Raw genomic sequence first — 20,373 nt, 5'->3', positions numbered from 1 at the left:
AGAGTCCAGTTCCACGGCCCCATACAATCCAGCTGCCACCGTCCAGGAGGGAATGGACATAGAGACTCAACATACAAACAACTGGCTACAGGAAGGAATAAGCATTCTGATTTAGCCTGCTTTGTCAATGATTTTGTGTTTTCTGTAAATGCTCATTATGATGCTAAAAGCACAGTAGGGTATAATAATAATAATAATAATAATTGCCTACACTTATATAGCACTTTTCTGGACACTCCACTCAAAGCACTTTACAGGTAATGGGGATCCCCTCCACCACCACCAATGTGCATCTTCCACCTGGATGATGCGACCGCAGCCATAGTTCACCAGAACGCTCCCCACACACCAGCTATTAGTGGGGAGGAGAGCAGAGTAATGAAGCCAGTTCAGAGATGGGGATTATTAGGAGGCCATTATTGGTAAGGACCAATGGGAAATTTGGCCAGGACGCCAGGGTTACACCCCTACTCTTTACGAGACACACCCTTGGGATTTTTAATGACCACATCTCATTTACATCTCATCCAAAGGACAGCACCTGTTTACAGTATAGTGTCCCCGTCACTATACTGGGGTATTAGGACCCACATGGACTGTAGAGTGAGCACCCCCTGCTGGCCCCACTAACACCTCTTCCAGCAGCAACCTTAGTTTTTCCCAGGAGGTCTCCCATCCAGGTACTGACCAGGCTCACACCTGCTTAGCTTCAGTGGGTTGCCTGTTGTAAGTTGCAGGGTGATATGGCTGCTGGTATAGTAAAGCAAAAGGTAAATCAGGGTGAAAGCAGAAAAAGTACAGAATATTATATTAGTATCTCTTTCCCACACCCTTCAGGACAAAGGGTCCCTCGGTGCGTTACATCCAGGAGGGGACCCTTCTTGCAGTGGGGAAGTGCATCTGGGTGACACTTGGCAGCCATTCTGGGCCACCTGCCCCAGTGCACAGCACAGCAAGTGGACATGTTTGACACTTCACTTATTGAATTAAGATTTGCAAGCCCAGAGTGACATTTCACCACCACTGGAGTTATCAGCCCTTTGCACCCCTTCGCCATGTGTCCTGGGATTTTTAAAGCATTGTGCAATACTTGGATCACAGCAGAGCAGATCTCTGGTATAGTCAGGGAAACTATCGTAGCACAATACACTTTCATTATATGTAATGAACAATTGTCCTTGTTCACTAGGATATTGTCAAAACATATTCTTGAAACATTTTAATGAAGGAAACTTTGTCCACATTTTGAATTTGGGGTTAGGTTATATCTCTGTTCAAGAATGGGCTAAATCAGTCAATGGCTATCCCTTGTAGTTAACCCTGAAATTGGTGGAAAATCCCAGTACAGGATGAGCCCACTCCCTGGCCGGTTCAGCAGCTGTTGTCTTGCAAGATATCTGGTCATGTGCTGCACAGCACTGTCATGGTGAGCTCTGTTGGGCACCCTCGCATTGGCACCTCATTCTGATGCCTTGGGTGGCAAATGACCAGCACGTATTTCTTCTACCTTTTTTGTTCACCTGGGAAAAGACAGACAGCAGCGAAGAAGATGGGACATACTGTATCAGCTAAGCCAGCAGTGTCTTTCTGCTGCCCTGTAGAATCAGCATCGCCCTTCTGGGCTGTGAGTCTGACTCCGTTTCCTGTGGAAACCAGAACATTAAAATGTGAAATTATATTTAAGATATTGATAAGCAGTTATATATATTGATAATCCTGCTAAGTACAAGAGGAACTGCAGGCTCAGACATTTGGTGCACGTGTTTGGCTGAGGAGTCAATGCCCCCTGCAAGCTAAATATATTGATAACCTCACTGGGTTTAAAGGATAATATCTGTGTTTCTTTCATGTTTGCAATGCAAAGATGTCTACTTAAAAATGAACAAATGGATGATTAATGATTAAGTCTAATGCTTAGTGTCTACAGTAATGCAGTTTCACTGCTGAGTTTTATATTGTATATTGACTTTGAAAATCCAGAATTTATTTATTTTGAAACATTGCATTTTACGTTCTGATATTAATTTTGTTGGCATAACGATGCTGTTTTGACGAGGTTACTGCAGTCCTCCGTGTGCTCTCAATCTGCAGGCGGACCCGTTGCTATAGACACAGATTCCTGTCCGGGCGGATATCGCGGTAGGACGGGTTCCTTTGACATTGCAGGAGGAGGGGCGGTGACAGGAGGATTACAAAACGTGCAGACTGGATCCAAAATAATATTTCGACTTTCAAGTATTTTTTTTTCATCTGGCAAGATTATTTTTCAATAGAGGAAAATGTATCGGCGAGTTATGCAATCTGCTGTAAGGAGCGGCGTCTCTTTTACTTCACACTGCGGGACGCTTGTCAAGGTAAATACCTTAGCTGTAGGAAAGACTTTGCAGCCATGAGTTTGCCTTGTGACAGGATATATTTAATTGAATATGTTGTCTTTGAAGGTTGCGCTTATAACGTGCATTTTACCTGCTGGCTCCACAATGAAACTTTCTCTAAAATGACGGAAATTTCTCAATTTGTGGATACTAAAGTAGCCCATTTGTGACGTAGTGTTCAGTCCCCTAAATTTAATACGAGTTTGTTAGTGAAGTTTTGTGGCAAGATTTGTATCTCGCGAATCCTTGCGTGCAAGGTTATTGTCTACCGACAGCATTCCAATCATCACAAAATAAGGAGTAGAAGTTTAATATCGTGTGCAATTTCCGATATCATTCAAGACGCGCTCTTAAAACACAAGGTTCTGGGAGTCTGAAATAAGGTGCTTAATTATGTTGTTAAGGCTGATTCCCTGGTCTCCTTTCTATAGGTTGTTTTCGTAGTGCTGTATTCTGAAGCTTAATGTTTAGAAATGTAATGATCTAAGCTCAGTTGCATGCTGTATCCATTACTGTGGTAGAAGGGATTCACGTGTTGTCATTCTGTAACAGCAAGTAGACGATTATGACTGATTTGCACCGCATTGTCTGAAGAAATCCTCCTCTGCTTTCTGTGTTGGTTCTTATACGGAATGTCTGGTTGCCCTGACCAAGCTCATGGCAGAATGAACACTACGATGGCTAAGGGAAATCACTATGGCACATCACCATCCTCTTTCAGAAAGATCTTCAGCATTGCCAGTAGCTAACAGCTCAGAAGACATCACAGCTTGTTAGCTTGGTGTTGCTTATTAGTTTCACATTAATTTTGAGGAGAGGAGGAGTATGGGTGTTGATCTCCTTATTCTGGTACAGTCATGACTGATAGTAGATTTTACAGTAGCTGTATATATTCTTGCTTGTGGATTAATTGTTACTAATGTAATCGACTTTGATGCAGCTTCTTACTAATATGACACTTTCCTATGTGGTATTGCAGTACTCATATTTAATTCAAGTTATCATGACAATGCCTGACATACTTTACCGACAAACTACAACACCCAACATGCATTGTGCTCTGTGTTTGAGGGAGCAGTCCGAACCACGTTTAAGTGACTACTCATTTGGTGATGAGTACTCTAAAATCAGATAGGTGTTTTCTTGAACATGTTTTGCACAAAATGGGCTACTGCTGTATTATACTTGCTGCACTTTTGGGAAACATTTATTATTGTTTTCGTTATGTTTTAGACTCGGCAGATGGGAGCTTGTTTATCCAGAACCCTTGAAGTTCACAGAAGAATGGAGCTGTGTTCCTGGCCACTGTCTCAGAGCAGGACATTTCACAGCACTGCACAGGTACGATATTGTAAGATGTTGTAAGATACAGTCTGCAGGAAAAGATGTTAGAAGGTCATGATTTCCAGAGAGTGCAGCAAGTGGTATTTGTGGGTCATAAGGTCCTATAGCATTGCACTGCTGCTGTGCTGTGGTTGTTTCACTCACTGTAATGCACTTTTTTTCCCCGCACAGCTCTTCTCAGTAAAACAGACACCACAGGCGTCAGAAGAAGAAGTGGGAGCTTTCACCAAACTTATTGAAGCCATGGGATTCACTGGTCCTCTCAAATATAATAAATGGGTAAATGATCTTGCATCCCCTCTGCTAGACTGTCTGACTCAGTAGGTGTGTGCCTTTTCATTCCTCTGGGTCATGCTTACCTGCCCTTCTGGTCTTGTCTTCAGTCACATGCCAGCAGCCATACTTGAGCTGAGCCTGTCGCATCAGTAGGCTAAGAGGGATCTTCACTCAAATGCCAACTGATATATAGTTGTTCCCTTTTTCATTGCTTCCTACTTTCCAGACTTCATGATTATGCATTGTAGCCTTACTCTGGCAGTGGAAATCAGTGTTTACAGTTCTGGGGATGCATGCTGCATACTTCTACGTCTATGAAAATCTTTTGTGAGTGAGCCAGGTTGTGCTCCAGTGGTTCAACTCTTTTTTTAAAAGGGCTCATATATAAAAAGACAAGTCAATAGAGAGATATGATGGGAAAATGTGTGGTAGCAAGAGATTGATTTACAGTGGAAGGGGACACATGATGTGTTGGAATTTCACATTAATGCTTGAAGTCCTGCGAGGGTTTGGTAGTTGCCAGTTTATAGTGGAAACCTTGTACCTTTTCGGCTTGCACCAGTTGCCTCCCTCTGACCGACGCTCCATACGCAGTGTCCCCAGCTCGAGCCACAACAGCAGGCGCACAGCTGTGCAGAAGGAGATGGTAGTAGAGTTACAGATTCAGAGTTGCACAAGCTCATGAAATAATGTTATACAGAGCAGCTGTGGCTGAGCTCAGAGAGGAGCAGCCAAGTCAGTTATTTGCTCATTGGCTTAGAGTGTAATTTATCCATGATGCACATTCCTCCCTCATTATGGCATTGTTGGTGCAAGCCAAACCCTCTGCTTTTTATAACGTGTGAATTTGAATTATGTGTTCATAATGCTCAAAGTGTAGCAAAGGTGACATAAAAAAGACCAAATTCTCTTGAAGGTTAAGCTTAAGCTGCTTTTCATCCAGTAACCGCAGTGTGTCAGCATATTTATTACTCAAGATTCAGAGGCCCATTCCAGGCCTCATCTGTTCCAGCTATTGGTGATTAATACTCACAGTAATAAATTGAAGTTTTGTTTGTTTTTTCATTGTTTTTCAACAGAAAATTAAGATTGCTGCATTGCGCATGTACACCTGCTGTGTGGAAAGAATTAACTATGATGACTTTTTTGAAAGTAAGTGTTCGCCAACGTTATGATCAGTGGGTGATCATCATGATTTTAAAATGTAGTCATTATTAAATAGGACAGAATCAACTTTTACATGATAAAAGGCATGATTAATTGTGAAAAAATAGTATTCTCCTAAAAGTGAATTAAAATGAGAGATGGGATCCTGCTGAGATTGTTGGAAAGCCTGTACTGAGGTTTTCACAGGACACATAAAGTAGCTTGAACTCTGTAGAAAGTACTTCTGCTTGCATCTTCTGGTCCAGGCATGTCAGAAATGTTTACACATTTTGACCAGGGCAAGTCCATGCCTGTACACAGGTGGACTGAACGCATTTAACTCCTGCAGCTTTTTGATGTATAAATAAATTAGTGACTTTCCATCTCATCAAGCTTAGAGTATTAGTGCTGAGTGGTACGTTGTGTGTTAGAGGATGTGGCCTGTGTTGAGTCCGAGGTGAAGAGGAAGTTGACTGACCCCTGGTTTTCTGTGTGCAGAGTGTTCCCTCCCAGACACACTCAACTCCTGGTTTCTTGTGGCCCAGCTCCATGTCTGGTGAGTGCAGAGCTCGGACATATTTTATAGTGGCATTTATACATAATTTGCTTCATACATGTTTCCTTCGAAACAAGATTCATTGGTCTTATTAATGTGATTCTTGTTAATCTTCATTAGCATTTGAAATATGCCTGCGATGGACGGTTTTCCTGTCTAGGGTGTATCCCGCCTTGTGCCTGCTGCTTGTCCCAATACGTCTGGCTCTCGCACAGCCCTGTATTATATAGACCTTTTAGAAAATGGATGGGTAGTATTTAAAATAATTAGCTATAGTATTCTTTAAGTAGGATCCATAGCAGAATAAGAACCAGTGAAACAATAATATGCAGTTAATATCGTTTCAAACTAACAAAGTAATAGGTTTATTCCATGCTGAAATTGAACATTTTTTTCAAGCATGGAATAAACTTATTACTTCTTCCTTTGCAGCCTACGCATGCTGACGCAGCTACCCACCTGAACTACTACAGCTAACACAGTAATAGTTTTTACTTTCTTATCTTTGCAATTATAGACCTTTCTTTTTATTTTTACTGAGCTTGGTTTTTAAGTTATTTTTTGAGGTGAGTCTGTTTTTTTTCAGCTTTTTTTAACTACATTGATTCAAATGCTGAAACAGTTTCCTACTGTCTTAGTGACCTGTCTGGATATTTTTCACTGTTTTAAAACTGAGGCATTAGTTTGATCTATTAGATAGTTTGGCATCACTGATGAAATAAATATTAAGTGAGGTTGGAAAAATCTAAAACCGCAGTGCTGTTGGAGTGACATTCTTGTATTTTCATGACATTTCCTGTTGCTTTTAATTCTTGAGAATGTATGTCACTCCCCAACAAACTCAGTCCAAACACCTGGGGACAGGTTTGTTACTGGATTTCACAGCTTTCAGAGCAGAAAGTTTGCTTTTCATTTGCATGACAGGAAAAGTTCCACATTTACGTAAAGCAAGGTTTGAGTGATTTTAGCTGACAGCTGTAGTAATCTTTAATCCCAGCTGTGATATTTACATTCTCCCACCTCCCAGTGAGTGATCCAGAGACAGGACAAACCTCAATGCACTCCTGTTCTGCTCTGGGCTTGGACACTTCAGGCTCCAGGACAGCACCAGTCATGCCCAGCCCTGTGAGCAGGCCTTTAAATTATAGCTATTTTCTTGCCAAACACCTTACAGGTTCCCTTTTAGAACTCTCTATCATCAACAGATGCAGGTCCTTAATGCCTTTTGCTCTGGCAGAAAACCCCATTTGTACACTTACATCTCAATAACTGCATTGAGTGGAATGAATAGCACAGTTCCATTTTACTTTTAACTTAATATTTGCTTAATTTCAAAGAAAATAAATTTCAAAGAATGTATTGTTTGCAGTGATTTTATTGCAAAAACAAAACACAGGATAATAATTTATTAAATAATACAAATATGTCAAACACAGTGCTGTTCTTCAGGCTTGCTGAGGTGCGCTGTGGAAGAGAGTTGTTTGAGAAAGAGGAACAAGAAAGAAGCAAGAGCACAAGGTTCCCTGACTAACTGTTGTCTTCTCCTGCTTGCCGTGTTTCTTCACTGTGTCAAACCACGGTCAGATGAAGTGCTTTGTCTTTAGCTGATTAATTGGATGACAGTGGTGGGGAGCCTTGCACCCTAGAATACATAATATACAACATATATCATCTCCTTGAACAGAACCTGTCCCTATTCCTTAATAGTAATATTAATCTCACTGGCAAACTGTAAAATAGAGCTTAATTGTTAACCTTACAATCTGGTTATTGGAACACACTATGATGTATTGACTTCATCTTACGAATTACGCTCACAAAATACATTATTTTCGTAGTAGCCCTTAGAAAAATGATGGCTGAATCTTGCTCACACCACACGTGTACCTGGTCCTGCTGTGTGCTATGCTTCCTGACTCTTATATATCCTGCAGCAACAGCCTGAGGTGAATCCCAGTGGAAAGGCAGCTCCCTTGCGGTGTGGAGTGCTGTGATGCTCAGGCCACTGTGCTCTGTCCTCCTGCAGGATGTGCCTCGTGCGAATGAGACAGGAGGGCCGTGCGGGGAAGTACATGTGCCGCTACATCGTGCACTCCATGTGGGAGGATGTGGAGCAGCGCGGGAAGATAATGGGGGTGAGTTGCAGCACCTGGTCGGCTTGTACAGAGACTCTGACAGAAGACCAGCAAGAGCTCAGATAACTAGGTATCCACATTGTGCACTTATGTTTGTGAGCAGCAGGTTTCGATCCTGCAGTTAAAAAATACACGTTTCTGGGTACATTTTTATCTGGGTATGTTTATTACTTGAAAATACATCGGGCATAAAAGAATAGTTTTTTTTTTTCAATACGTGGCTGCTTTATGAACAGAGAGCTTGGTGAGGACCTTAGTGGGCTGACTGAGTTAGTGAGGATGGTGGCATTGACACAGCTGTAAAAACAGGCCATGCATCTTCCAGCCTCCTCCATCTCCAATGTCCCTCCATATCCACCAAGGTCCCGCATGATTTTCACAAGGACCGGTCACCTTTCCTGACCCAAGCCTCGGGATAAAATTAGGAATGATGGGCCTAGCTTCCCAAGAAACGCCTCAGAATTCTTTAGTGCGTGTGGGGTCTCAGGCGTGCCATTTCTCTTTTGTTGTGCTCTTTCTAAGCCGAAGCCAGCCTGCTCAGCATGTCTTTTGTGCTCATGCTAGTTATCTATAGGGCAAGAAGGGTCCTAAAGCATGTTTATCAAGCTCTCCTGCCAAGGTGACAAGGCACTACAAAGAACTGTAAAGTTCTCAAAGTTATGTTTCCATGTGTTCCATGTTTTGTGCTAATACTTAATAATGCTGCAAAGTTGTCAAAAGATTCTGAAAGAATTGAACTGTAATATGTCTTGAAAGAGTTGCTGGTTTCGGCAGATTGACTTGACAAACTTGCTACCCCCAGAGAGAGCGAGAGAGCGAGAGAGCGAGAGAGCGAGAGAGCGAGAGAGCGAGAGAGCGAGAGAGCGAGAAAATCATGCTTATTTTCCAACTCCCTCTAAATCAAAACCTAACCAGAGTATGTCACATGGTGGGATATTATAGGCTGTATATCAAAATTGTAAAAGAATATTTGTAACTTGACTGACAGTGAGTGATAAAATCATGAACAGCTTTTCTGCATTTCTTGCATTTGTCTTTATTAGTATCTTATAACTTTTTTTTACCTGAAAGGATTTTTGCCTGAAATCATTACTGTACAGCATTGAAGTACTCATACATACGTATGGAAGAGATGGGCAGCTACACAGTAGTTATTTTCTGATTTTCATTTTAATTGGATTCATGACAATTTCAAAGAGTGGAGAGAGAAGGAGCTGAGCAGTGAAATCACCAGTGTTTCTGTGCTGTTGTCTGTCTCTTTTCCATGCTGTAATATTTGCCAAAGCCAAATCAATGATCTCCTGGGGACGATAAATTGGAATTAAAAGAAATTATTCAAAAAGCCATGATTTTTTGGTTCATATGTTTACTCATTTATTTATTGAAGCCTGGCATTAAGAGTAATGCTCTGTGGGCAAAGGAGAGAGGATGGCACAGTCCAGATGTAGCTCTGAATGTAGCCCTGAATATGTTAATCTCTCTCACCCTGGGAGCAGCAGATGTGCATTGTCATGTGGTTCAGAGCTTTCCCGCTAAATGTGTTCTGTCACAGCTAGGGTCTGCTGACGGCTTGGCCTCATGTTGGTGTCAGGACTTTCAAAAAATTGCTTCAATGGAAGCAGGACAATGTGCACCTTAAACTGACTTTTGAATGTTTGCTATCCACTCTGCCTCCTGCCTGCACTGTATCCGAAGACATTATCTCAAAAAGACAGTGAGAAGCTCCTTCTGGAATAGGGGGAAGTGTTGCTCAGTGCAGAGTCCTCTTGCCGTCAGGAGTGGAGCCTGCAGCCCACTGTGGCTGATGTCCTCCACCAGCTGGAGTGAAGCCTGCGCACAACAGCCAGGGGCTTGGCAGCGCCTGCTGGTTGCTGAGCTCCACAGCTTGCCTCATTTTCCAGCTCTCCACCCATTTTGCCTGAGGGCACAATGAGGGCAAGTCTGTAATTTCCCTGACTTAGGAGAGGTTACTGTTATAAAGAGACCCTTGTTAGCGTAACAGGACATGGCAGGCAGAGGTTTTCATAGCACCACCATTGTTTATATTACCCGTAATTTAGAGCCTCCAGAGCTACTAAGACTTTGGCACTTAAAAAACTTAGCCATCAGTTCTCTAGCATGTCCTTTTATTATTGTTATTATTCTGGTTGTTGTTGTTGATAAATACTTCTATTTCTCCCGGGTTGAAAGAAGTAATATGTTTTGTGTCATGGCAAATATTTAGTATATGGCCTCTTTTTTAATATTTTTATTAAATTTGGACATCACAAATGCTTGGTAACTAAAAAAATATTTTGGAATATGTATAGTTTGTAAGAAAATTAATTGTTTTGAAACATTTCTTACCTTCAGATTACAATTTATGACTCCACTGTGCTGTTTTGTTTCAAGTTTAAATTTTTACTATAAATAGGCTGGAGACTGAGTTCAGATTAAGATTTTTAAAAATAATGCCCTTTCCCTCAAACCAAAAGACACAGCTCACTATGCGTAAAAGCTTGTGAAGAATTGGTTTTAGATATGAATTTACCTTTGGAAAGGAAAAATTGTTTATTAAGAATGGTACATGAAACTTTGTCTCCCTAGTTGAGAAGTGGCCATTTGAGAACTGACATTGTAGCTGTGTTGTACAGTTTAAAGAGAAAAAACAGATCTCTGGCCTATAATAAAACACTTTCTTTCATTAACTTGTGGTGACTACTTACAAGAAATCAAAATGCTTAAACCACAATATTAATCACGGGACACACTAACTAAGCACTCTTCAGTTGGTAGTGGTCAGTTTTCTTTCGAACACTTTCAGGATCACATTCCTGTTGGTTGTTAAAGATGTTGTCTTTCTTCACTGAGTACCAGTCTTACATGTCTTGTGTTTTAAATTCCTCTACAGCAGTTCTGTCTTCAGTTCCAAGGTGCTCCTTACTAAATGAGAAAGCATAGGACCATAGTAATGGTACTTGTGAAATAATAGTTTTATTTGGTTGTGCAGAAAAATAAAACATTGGTCACTTCTTCCAATTTTACTGATGTTTTTCACGTGAGAGGATTCAGTGGCGTGGGAAAGCTGTGCCAGGTAATGTGCACAGTGGGGCTATTCTGTTTGTGCAATAACTGAAGTGAGATATGACACTAATTACTAGTGAAAGGGCAATATGCTGTCTTCCATACCATTTCTGTTTGATCTGTGAAGCATAGTAAATATTTTGCTGGATAGAGCTGTGCCTGCCATGCTTGGGGCGAAACTGTACCACATGTTGGTAATTATGAACAGGTTTCTAATTACGTACAGGTGCTTCAGGAGATATTGAATGCAGTTGGGTGTTAGAGACCCTAAATGATTTTGAATAAACAAACTGATTTTCAAAAATAATCAAAAGACTGAGGGGGTTCAATTCTGTTTGTCCCACTTCTGTTTTCATTAGGGATTAAGCTTTCAAGTGTAATCACGTTTGCTCAGCTATCTTCTCTGGCTCTTTTTTAATTATTAGAGCCATAGTTGTCGTATCTTTCTGGTTTGCATTTGCCTGAAGTTATCAAAACCCAGGATGCTGCTTAAACTGTACATTAATCGGCTGAAAAAGAGACTTTTTTATCTGATAAAGAGAAGATGAGTAAAGATTTGAGTAGAGTTGTTGAGTAACCAAGACCTTCAGCATGTAGTAAACCCTTAGGCCGGAACTAAGTCTGTCATTTGTTGGAACACGTTCACATAGCACAAACACACACACAGCCACAGAACATGTAAAAGGGCCTCATGTTGTGTGATGGCTCCACAATGCTTCACTGTGCAAAGAACACAAGAGGTCCAGGGCCAATCTGTAAAATATTTTACAGTTTTATAAAGTTTTACTGCCAGCCCCAGTTATAGCAAAGCTCACCATTGCCCAGACCTCCCAGAGGGAGCTCATTGTGTTATGAGGAGTCTCTCACAGGCAGGAGATACTCATTAGTACTTGCTTCACTTGCCAGAGTGCTTGCTTTGAGGAACTTTGAAGTCATTTCCAAACAGATGGAAAGCAGGAGTGGTGTCTGTGATCACATGCTATTGTCACTCATCCACCTGCTTTGCCTGGGCCTCACATGGTCTGTCCACCATGAGAAGCTGACTTCCGTCTGTCACGGGGGGCTCTCCCTCTGTCCCCTGCTACTTCCTTCACTCCTGCGATGGCTGTCAGCAGGGCACTGGGGAGTAGTGGAATAGCAACAAGGTTGTGTGTTCCTGTACCAAAAGACAGTGAATGAAATTAAAAAATGATTTAGGTAAAATTCAAGGCGGTCAAACACCTGAAAGAATGTGTTTTATGTAGACAAGTGCATATTGGTAAACCGGGAAACAAAACCATAATCTATAATTAAAAAATGGGAAAGGCAGAGTTAGAGGAAGCTGCTCTGAAAAAGGTGGAAGTGTTTAGGTTGACATAATTTACATGGGAATGTGATAAAACAGACAAACAATGTTACGGAAGGCATCGTGTATCCTACAGTATGTATTCATATCTTTGTTGTAAGTTACTGAAAAATGGTTCTGTAGGAAGAATTTTTTTTCTTTTTTGGAATAAATTGCAAATAAGCTTTTTTAAGACAGCTCAGAAAGAAGCAACATCATTTATTTTCCACAGAATGGTGTATTGTTTTAAAAATACTCAGACCTCAGTTTTTCAAACCTTTGCAGTCAGTACTTTGTGCATCCAGTTTTTACTTTGATCACACCACAAAGTGCTTCCAGTAATATTTTAGAAGGTTGTGTCTCCTAAAAGATTTTTCGACTTTTGCTCAAAAATACATATTTTCTCGAGCTCCATAAGATTTCATTTTTTTTTGTGAACTGTTTCTTGAATTCAGACCACAAAAATTGAAATGTATTTGATGTGTGGAGATTAAGATGGCTAGTCAAGTATGTTGATATTGTTTTATTTAGGAACCAGTAACAGTTTTCTTCCATGCTGAAAAGAAAAGAAAGGAAACAATCTTTTGGCTTTAGAGCCTTCTTCAGGTGTGAGAATTTGTATTAATTTAACCATTTCTTTGTTGGTCTTGCTTGGGACCATTAAAATGCTGGCATGTCTATTTTTAACCCAGCTTGAGCATTCTAGCAGAGAGTTCTGGTGAGTTCTTGATTTCATCGTTTCCTCAATTCTAGCTACTGTATGACACCTGGACAATAAGATGCAAAACTCTCCCAAAGCAAAATAGAGCCACCTCCATATTTCACAGTGGTCCAGACATAATGCTGGTGAGAATGTCTGTAATGCTCAATTTCCGTTTCATCTGACCGTTAGACATGATTCCTGCTGTCATTGAGATGTAGTTTGGTAAATCCATACTACGCTTTTGTGTTGATCCTAAGGAATTGTGTCTTTGCAACAGTGAATAGCGTATTCATGCAGTTGATGTTGAATGGTAGTGTTTGAGATGTGGTATCGCTATGATGCTAGACTAGGGAGATCTGGAACTTCAGGCCTTGAAAGTTTGTTATCATTTCTTCTGTTTACTTCCCATCATGGTACTGGCTCTTCCTGTGGCCTTGAACATCTTAATGATGGACACTACAATAGAAAGTGGTAGTTAATAGCTTTTAGTAGTTCAGGTCGGTAGCTGCGTCAGCATGCGTAGGCTGCAAAGGAACAAGTCATAGGTTTATTCCATGCTGAAAAAAAAGAAGAAAGAGAACACAACGTTTCGGCCGTGGAGCCTTCTTCACAGTTAATAGCTAATAGCTATTAATAGCTTTTTATGGATTTGTTTCATCTGGGACTTCTGAGAATGTCCAAACACTGACAGGATGAAGTTCAGTTTTGAACAGAGATGACTTTGAGGGGATTTGTAATATTCAAAATCCCCTCAAAGGTTTAGACAAAGTCAACCCAGTAGACGTCAATAGTGAAACATTATCCAAGGAGCACTGTAGTGGAAACTATGTGGATGCACATTTAAAACCAAGAGCAGGAGGCACTTTTTATGCAGAAGGTTGTGGGAGTCTGGAAACAAATACCCAGTCATGTTCTTGAGATCAAAACCTACACTTCTTTCAAGAAACAGCTGGATGATATCCTCATGGTAAATTATATATTAATGCCAGAGCAGTTTCTGCCCCTGCTGGTGAGGTGATATATTATATAGCTCTCTCCAGGCCACGGTGCTTGGCTCTTATGATTTTCACATCTGAAGTGATATTGTGACCTTTTAAACTTGATTAATATTTTTGTAAATTTCATAATATTTCTGTGGCAATGGATTTGATTGTTTTGCTATTTGCAATCTCGCCTCATCGAACTACAGGTATTTTAGCAAGCAAAATAGTAATTTCTTATCTCTTTTCCTTTACCCATTAACCATGAGGCTTAATTGATATCATGGAAAAGCTGAACAACTGCTGTTCTTTTTCAGTGGCAATGCTGGATCAGCCTTCTGCTTGTATCTGTCTGCAAACAGAGAAAGTATGCATGCAACCTGAATTTTAATATTTTAATTATAATATTCACAAGAAGAATACAACAGTGAGAAATAATCATCAGCCTGACATGCTAATCACTCTGGCTGTGCCAAGCACAATAAACAGTCACATTAAGACATGCACTGCTGTCGTATTTGACCTGCCCAACCAGGCATTTCACTCACAGGAAATGATGCTAAGCACCAGCCTGGGGGAATGTTTATTTTACTAAAAAATAAGCCTAAGTTTGACGTGGAAAATGTGATTTAAAGAGCGCAGCAAAGCAGAAGTCGTCTTCTGTTTATTCAAAACAGTGGTGTAACCAGCACGCGCCCCCCGCTGCGACTGCAGCCCGGCCTGGCTGAGCTGTGTGGCGCTGTGCTCGCGTGACGGCTCTCTCCCGTGTTCCAGATCGACTCCGTTGCCCTGAAGGCGAGCATGAGGGCCATGACACAGAACTTCTACGCTGCTATATTTGGCTATGATGAGGTAAGCATGTTTATATCCCAGCATTGTGCGTGGTGACCTTCTTGAAGGAGAATAGAAAAAGCAATCAACATTGCACATCCTAGAGGGTTAGACCATAAATATCTAATGTTCTGAGCATTTGAATGGAAGACCTATGAGTCCTGGGAAACAAGCAAAATCTGCTCGTGTTTATGTCTTGTCCTGGCTAGTTTCACACTTTTTCACTTCTTCCTTGCTCTGCTGATTGAAGACTGGTCTTTGTCTATGTGTCCCAATTAGGTGGATAGCCCTGCCTGTGTTTGGCAATATCATCACTGTTAATAAAATTCAAATCATTGCTAATTGTGCTGATTATGAGTTAGTATTTATTATAAGTAAAAAAAATTCACTGCCTCATTGTGGAATAGGGAGGTATGACACTAATGCTCCTTTAATGATTGTGGCCAGAATTTCAGTTTTACCTTGTCTGAGGTCTGTGAAGACAGTAACCTTGACAATATTGCTCACACCTTGACCAGGTATGGTAAATGTTACACATTTCTGTGCACTCTTAAGGAAGTAGAACAGGGTCTCGGCTAGCAGGTTTGAGAGTAGAGAAGACGGTCAGTCCAGGCGTATTTACTCACAGCCTGTGCAACCTGTGACATTTGGCTCTACGCGGCAGGGAGTACTGTCTGATGACCGAGTCCTGGCCGCCGCGCTCTGGAGGAACCTGTTCAACAGGCAGTGCGAGGACCCGCGGCAGCTGGAGCTGATGGTGGAATACGTCCGAAAACAGGTAGCGGCCACCGACCCTGACCCCAGACTCACCACCGGCGGCCCTGGGTTCCGCACACTGCCCTGACCAGCAGGGAATGGGCACCAGAAAAAAAAACACTTTATTAGTGGGCAGTGGCACCCAGCCGCTCACGCGCAGCACTGTTTTTGTATCATCACATACAAAGGAATAAAGCTGGCTTATTAAATGGTTTAAATATGAACAGAGTGACCAGCTGTTCTGTTTGTTGCTTCAGTTGCTAAGGGATACACAGAGCAAGAAAATGCTAAGAAAATGCTCAGAAGCAGTCTTGTTCTTTTCCATAGAGAAGCTCGGCACTTGTTATTAGGCCATTTCGCAGCACTGCTTTCTACAGTGGGCTCCTCTGCGGACACCAGAATGGAGGAGAGCAGGGCAAGAGGCAGTGTGGGGTCAGCAGGTCACAGTGCTGGGAGGGGAAACAGCATTTTAGCATTTTAACGATTTCTTTTCGTCTGGCACTCCAGTGTTTATTCCTGGTCCTAGTGTGTTTTTAAGGCGGTATCGCATGCCTGGCCCAGCTTCAGACTCGGGATTCCAGCCTCATACCCAGGAAATGGTAATATGAGAGCCCTCACTGGCTGAACCTGCCTCCCCAGAGCCAGATCTCTTCTAATTTCCACCGCCCCTAGAAGAAGTTCCCTTTATGTTGTATATTTTCATGTTCTCTTTGATTGAAAACATCAGTGGTACAGAAACACCTGCAGGCTGTGTAAGCCTGTGCCATATGTTCCTAAAGATTCCACAGGAAAGCTTTCCTGGAGCTGTTCTCCTGCTGTCCCCCAGGCTTCCAGAAAGGCAAACGTAACCAAAACACATCACAAAGGATTGGCTGCTCAGGCCTTGATGGCAGCAGCATACGACAGTCGTGATTAATTCTCAGAGCATTGTACGCGTTCATTACAAGCCTTCCAAAACAATGCCAGACCAGCAAGGAAAAGTCTAACGATTTAAACTCAATATGAATTTAATCTTGGGAAGTTTAACCAACCAGACCAACCAGAGTTTAACAAGCAGTGAGGGCTGTGTGGCAGCTTGTCAGAATGGGGAAAGCCGCAGTACTGGACTGCTGGTGAGCACGCACTGCAAGAGGGTGGTTTGTAATTGGCTCATTAAGGAGGAGGAAAATTGGATGCTTTTTACTGTCACTCTTGTGTCCCTCAACCCTCAAGATTCTTCTTTTTTTTCTTCTTTTATGCTAAAAATGCATCAATATTTTATTAAAAATGGCTGTGGGCAGTGGTTGTTTGTACTCTGAAGGGTGAAAAGCTGAGCAGGGTAGTGCAGTGAAAGATGCAGGAGCAGAGCTGCCAGTCTGGGCTTTTTGTTCTGCCTCTCAGTCCTGAAGCTCAGGGCTTCACAGGTACCAGCCATCTGGGCTCACATTACAAGTGGCTGTTATAATTTATGAGATGTGCATGGATTGCAGGCTTTGTGAAAGCAGAGGAGAAAATGCCTTTTCCAGCATTTTCAAGAGGCTTAATTAAAAAAAGACAGAGGAAGAAAACTGAGTGCAAAACAAGCATTTAATCACATTCTGAGTGGTTTCACTGCAGGTGCACCACATAAAATATAGCAGTGCCTGATGACAGACTACAGGAGAGGAAATCACAGCCCTGGCCATAGTAATGAAATCACGTACAGAGGCCTGTATGCTGGCACCAGCCTGCATCATTACTCACACTAATTACGTTCATCAAACACTCCTTCCATGAGCTAATGCAGCTTCTTTAATTAAAACTTAAGGACTCCTATAGATCTGACCAAATCTTTTTGGTCAACTTAATTCCAGGAGGAGAATGATATAACCTAGACATTGTCCCTGACTGGTGATTCAGCAGGAAAGTAGTGACTCCTAGAGGCTTGTTAAACTTAACCCATACTAGCATGTAACTGTTTATTACTATTTTATTTCCTTGCATTTATATAGAGCTTTGAATCCTGAGCTACTCTAACGTTTTTGACATACAGGACAAGGTGCACTTTATCAATCTCTGAAGAACAGCTCTCCCCTGGTTGATGTACAGTAATTCTGCACCAGCAATCCTATTTACAGCAGTTCAGGCAGAGGACTAAGAAATCCCTTCACTAACTGAATAAAGGGGGAACGTTAGGAGGGTCAGATTGTCAAAACCCAAAGTGCAGTTTAGCCAGGACTGGGCTGTTAGAACTTTAATGACCAAGTAGTAAGGACCTCAGTTTAATGTTTTGTTCAAAAGATGCCACAGTATCTGTGGTCAACATGCTGTACAAGGGTTAGAAAGTACTAACAAAACTTACAGCATCGACATGATTTTCCTTAAGGGTGTCTCATCCCAGTGCTGACCAGTTCCAGCTTAGCTTCCAAGGTAGAGTGCTGTCAATAGCAAGAGCTTGAGCTGTGTAAATCTACATTTTGTATTATTTATTACAATTTGTTGTAGGGGTAACTGTACACGTTGCTCTTGCTATAGGATTTCCCCTTGCAGTAGCCTCTGGATACTTTGGCATTTGGAATGTATTCTTAAAGATTATATTAAGAAACTGTGAATTTTATTTACAATGCTTCAAAGCTTCCTCTGTAAGCCTGTTGAACATACAAGACAGCACTGCACTGTATTTAAACTCCACTGTTCTCTGTTCTTGAGTGACAATTTTGCTGTGATTTCTGTTGTTTTTAGATGCAGTACATTGATTCACTGGATGGTGAGGACCTGTTGCTGACTGGGGAGGTCAAATGGCGCCCCCTAGTAGAAGAGAATGCACAGAGCATCCTGAAGCCCACCAGCCCCACTTACAATGATGCTGGTCTCTAACACTTGTTTCCCCCTTGTTGTCACTCTGAGGACAGTGCAGGTCTCGGTTGAGAGGATATACACTAGACAGACTCCCTCTCTGACACCCACTTAACCCCTGACCTCCCCTTTCCCAAAAAAGCAGGGAGAGCAGTTTGAGAGAACTCTAAAGGTATGGACAGTCAGTGGATATATTTGTGAGATGTTGCACAATCATTTTTGCTGAAGGGATGTGATTTTACAGTTGTAACATTAGAAAGTTATAAGTATAAACCTTCGTATTTACCTTCTGCTGCAAGGTTGTCACAGCACTTTATGCATTCAGTGTTTTTCTGGGAAAATTTAAGGCCTTTCAAGATGGAAGAGCTTTTCTATGGAAGCAGGCTTTTTTGAAATAAAAGATTTTGTCTAACTGTAATGATTAATTTACTGAAAGGAATCACTACACAAGTCTTGTGAGGAATTCTTTGTGCCTTGCCAAGCAGTTCTGGAGAATTGTTTCATTACACTGTTCTGCTCTGTGATGCGTGAATGAACTATGAAGCCTGAAGCCTGTGTTGTTTTCACCTTCCCTCTCCTTGTCTTTGTTGAGCTGTCCAGCTGTATGTGATGCTCAGGTCTCCAGGATAGAGACTGGTACTGGGTTACAACTCACTGCAGCCATGACCCCCCGCCAGTCAGCTGAAGAGCACAGATAAGTGCTGCCTGCTCTGAGCCTTGAAACACTGATACTTTTTGATATTATATTTTGTCCACCACTGGACATTAAGCTGATTTTTCATTTTTTGTTTCTATGTCCCACCTCCCCACTGCCACCTGTGGCCTGGGAGATATGTTTTGGCCTAAAAGCAGCCAATACTCTGAAATGGCCGAACACTAGAGGATAGGGCTCATTGCATATGGTCTGCCCTGGGTAAAGTGGAAGTGGATGTCCCTACTGTAGTAAATATTCCCCCCATGTCTTGTGCAGATGACAACTCTTAAAATATTACATCCCAAGAGCTGGCAATAACATATGATATATTTATGATACATATTTTGGTTATGTAACCTATGATATAGGAGTAAAAGTAAAGGTTTATTCCATGCTGAAAAGAGAAGAAAAGAAACACATTGTTTTGGCTGTGGAACCTTCTTTGGGTGTGTCGAAGAAGCCTGTGATATGTATTTTCATGACATAATATGGAGTAACCTATAAAACATTCTTCTCCACATGCTCGGGGGAAAAAAAGATTATAATTTTGAATTATATAGCATCATTTAGATACCAAAGATACTGTAAATTGCAAAAAAATAATATATTTTTCTTATTGAACAATTTGTATTGTAAAAAAAATCTGTTTTTTGCTTGACAAGTGACAGATGAATTGCTGCAGAATCCCAATGAATCAGAAACCGATATGTCACCTACGTTTGTTGTCTGTGGCAGCAGCTGCAGTTTATTGTTGGAAGAGCACAAGCCTAATTCTAAAGTTTGTAATAAGGTCAAGATTGATTCATTTTGTTCTGGTTGTGCTAGAGGGTATCACATTCACTTTCTAATTTGCGTGGTTCCAGAGACCCCTTGCTTTTCCTGGTAGGACAGTCAGTCAGTAGATTATGGGAAGTGCAGGTGTCCAAGAAATTGCATAAGTTTGTTCACAAAAGCTTACACGCTGTATTGAAATGTCATGGAGTGGCTTTAAGCACATTGCCAAGTGCTTGAAACTTATGGTTTACTTATCAGTTAATCAGCAGTTTGTTGTTTTACATGTTAAGGTTTTCTGCATGGATCTGTTTGTGTGCTTGGTGATCTAAAGAATATTTTTTTTCATATAGTGCACCATCACTCATTCACCTGTGTTTCCAGTGTGTCTCTATCATAATCACAAGATGCTGAGACTTAGTTAAGGTACAAAAACTTAAATGTGTAGTTCCCTGTAAGGTTAATAAAGTTGCAAATGGTGGAAAGTGAAAAACGTTGCATTAAAGTGCATTAAGTATTGGTACAATTTAAAGATTGTAGGATTTTGTAATATTACCCGGCACATCACCTGAAATTTACCCTGGGGACGTTTAGCCCTGCAGTTG

The 20,373-nt window shown here is 41.3% G+C and overlaps 1 protein-coding gene and 1 long non-coding RNA gene across 2 annotated transcripts; one reads left to right on the top strand and one right to left on the bottom strand.

Annotated features, from left to right (window-relative positions):
• Nucleotides 1-2,134: 2,134 nt before the first annotated feature.
• uqcc1 (ubiquinol-cytochrome c reductase complex assembly factor 1) lies at nt 2,135-18,721 on the top strand. The gene is made up of 9 exons (XM_006639765.3): nt 2,135-2,354; nt 3,609-3,716; nt 3,891-3,998; nt 5,075-5,147; nt 5,640-5,697; nt 7,724-7,832; nt 14,677-14,754; nt 15,398-15,511; nt 18,190-18,721. The coding sequence occupies exons 1-9, from the start codon at nt 2,280-2,282 to the stop codon at nt 18,322-18,324; spliced, it is 858 nt and encodes a 285-aa protein (XP_006639828.2). The 5' UTR covers nt 2,135-2,279; the 3' UTR covers nt 18,325-18,721.
• Nucleotides 10,787-15,442, bottom strand: LOC107079612 (uncharacterized). Its single transcript, XR_001480564.2, has 2 exons — nt 15,360-15,442; nt 10,787-12,051 (listed from the first exon to the last, which is right to left on the bottom strand). It is a non-coding gene; the product is annotated as an uncharacterized lncRNA (long non-coding RNA).
• Nucleotides 18,722-20,373: the final 1,652 nt, after the last annotated feature.

The sequence above is a fragment of the Lepisosteus oculatus genome, chromosome 16 (assembly GCF_040954835.1).
Source record: "Lepisosteus oculatus isolate fLepOcu1 chromosome 16, fLepOcu1.hap2, whole genome shotgun sequence".
Lineage (NCBI taxonomy): Eukaryota > Metazoa > Chordata > Actinopteri > Semionotiformes > Lepisosteidae > Lepisosteus > Lepisosteus oculatus.
Note: the sequence above shows the minus strand (reverse complement) of the source record. Positions and strands in the feature narration are given on the sequence as shown.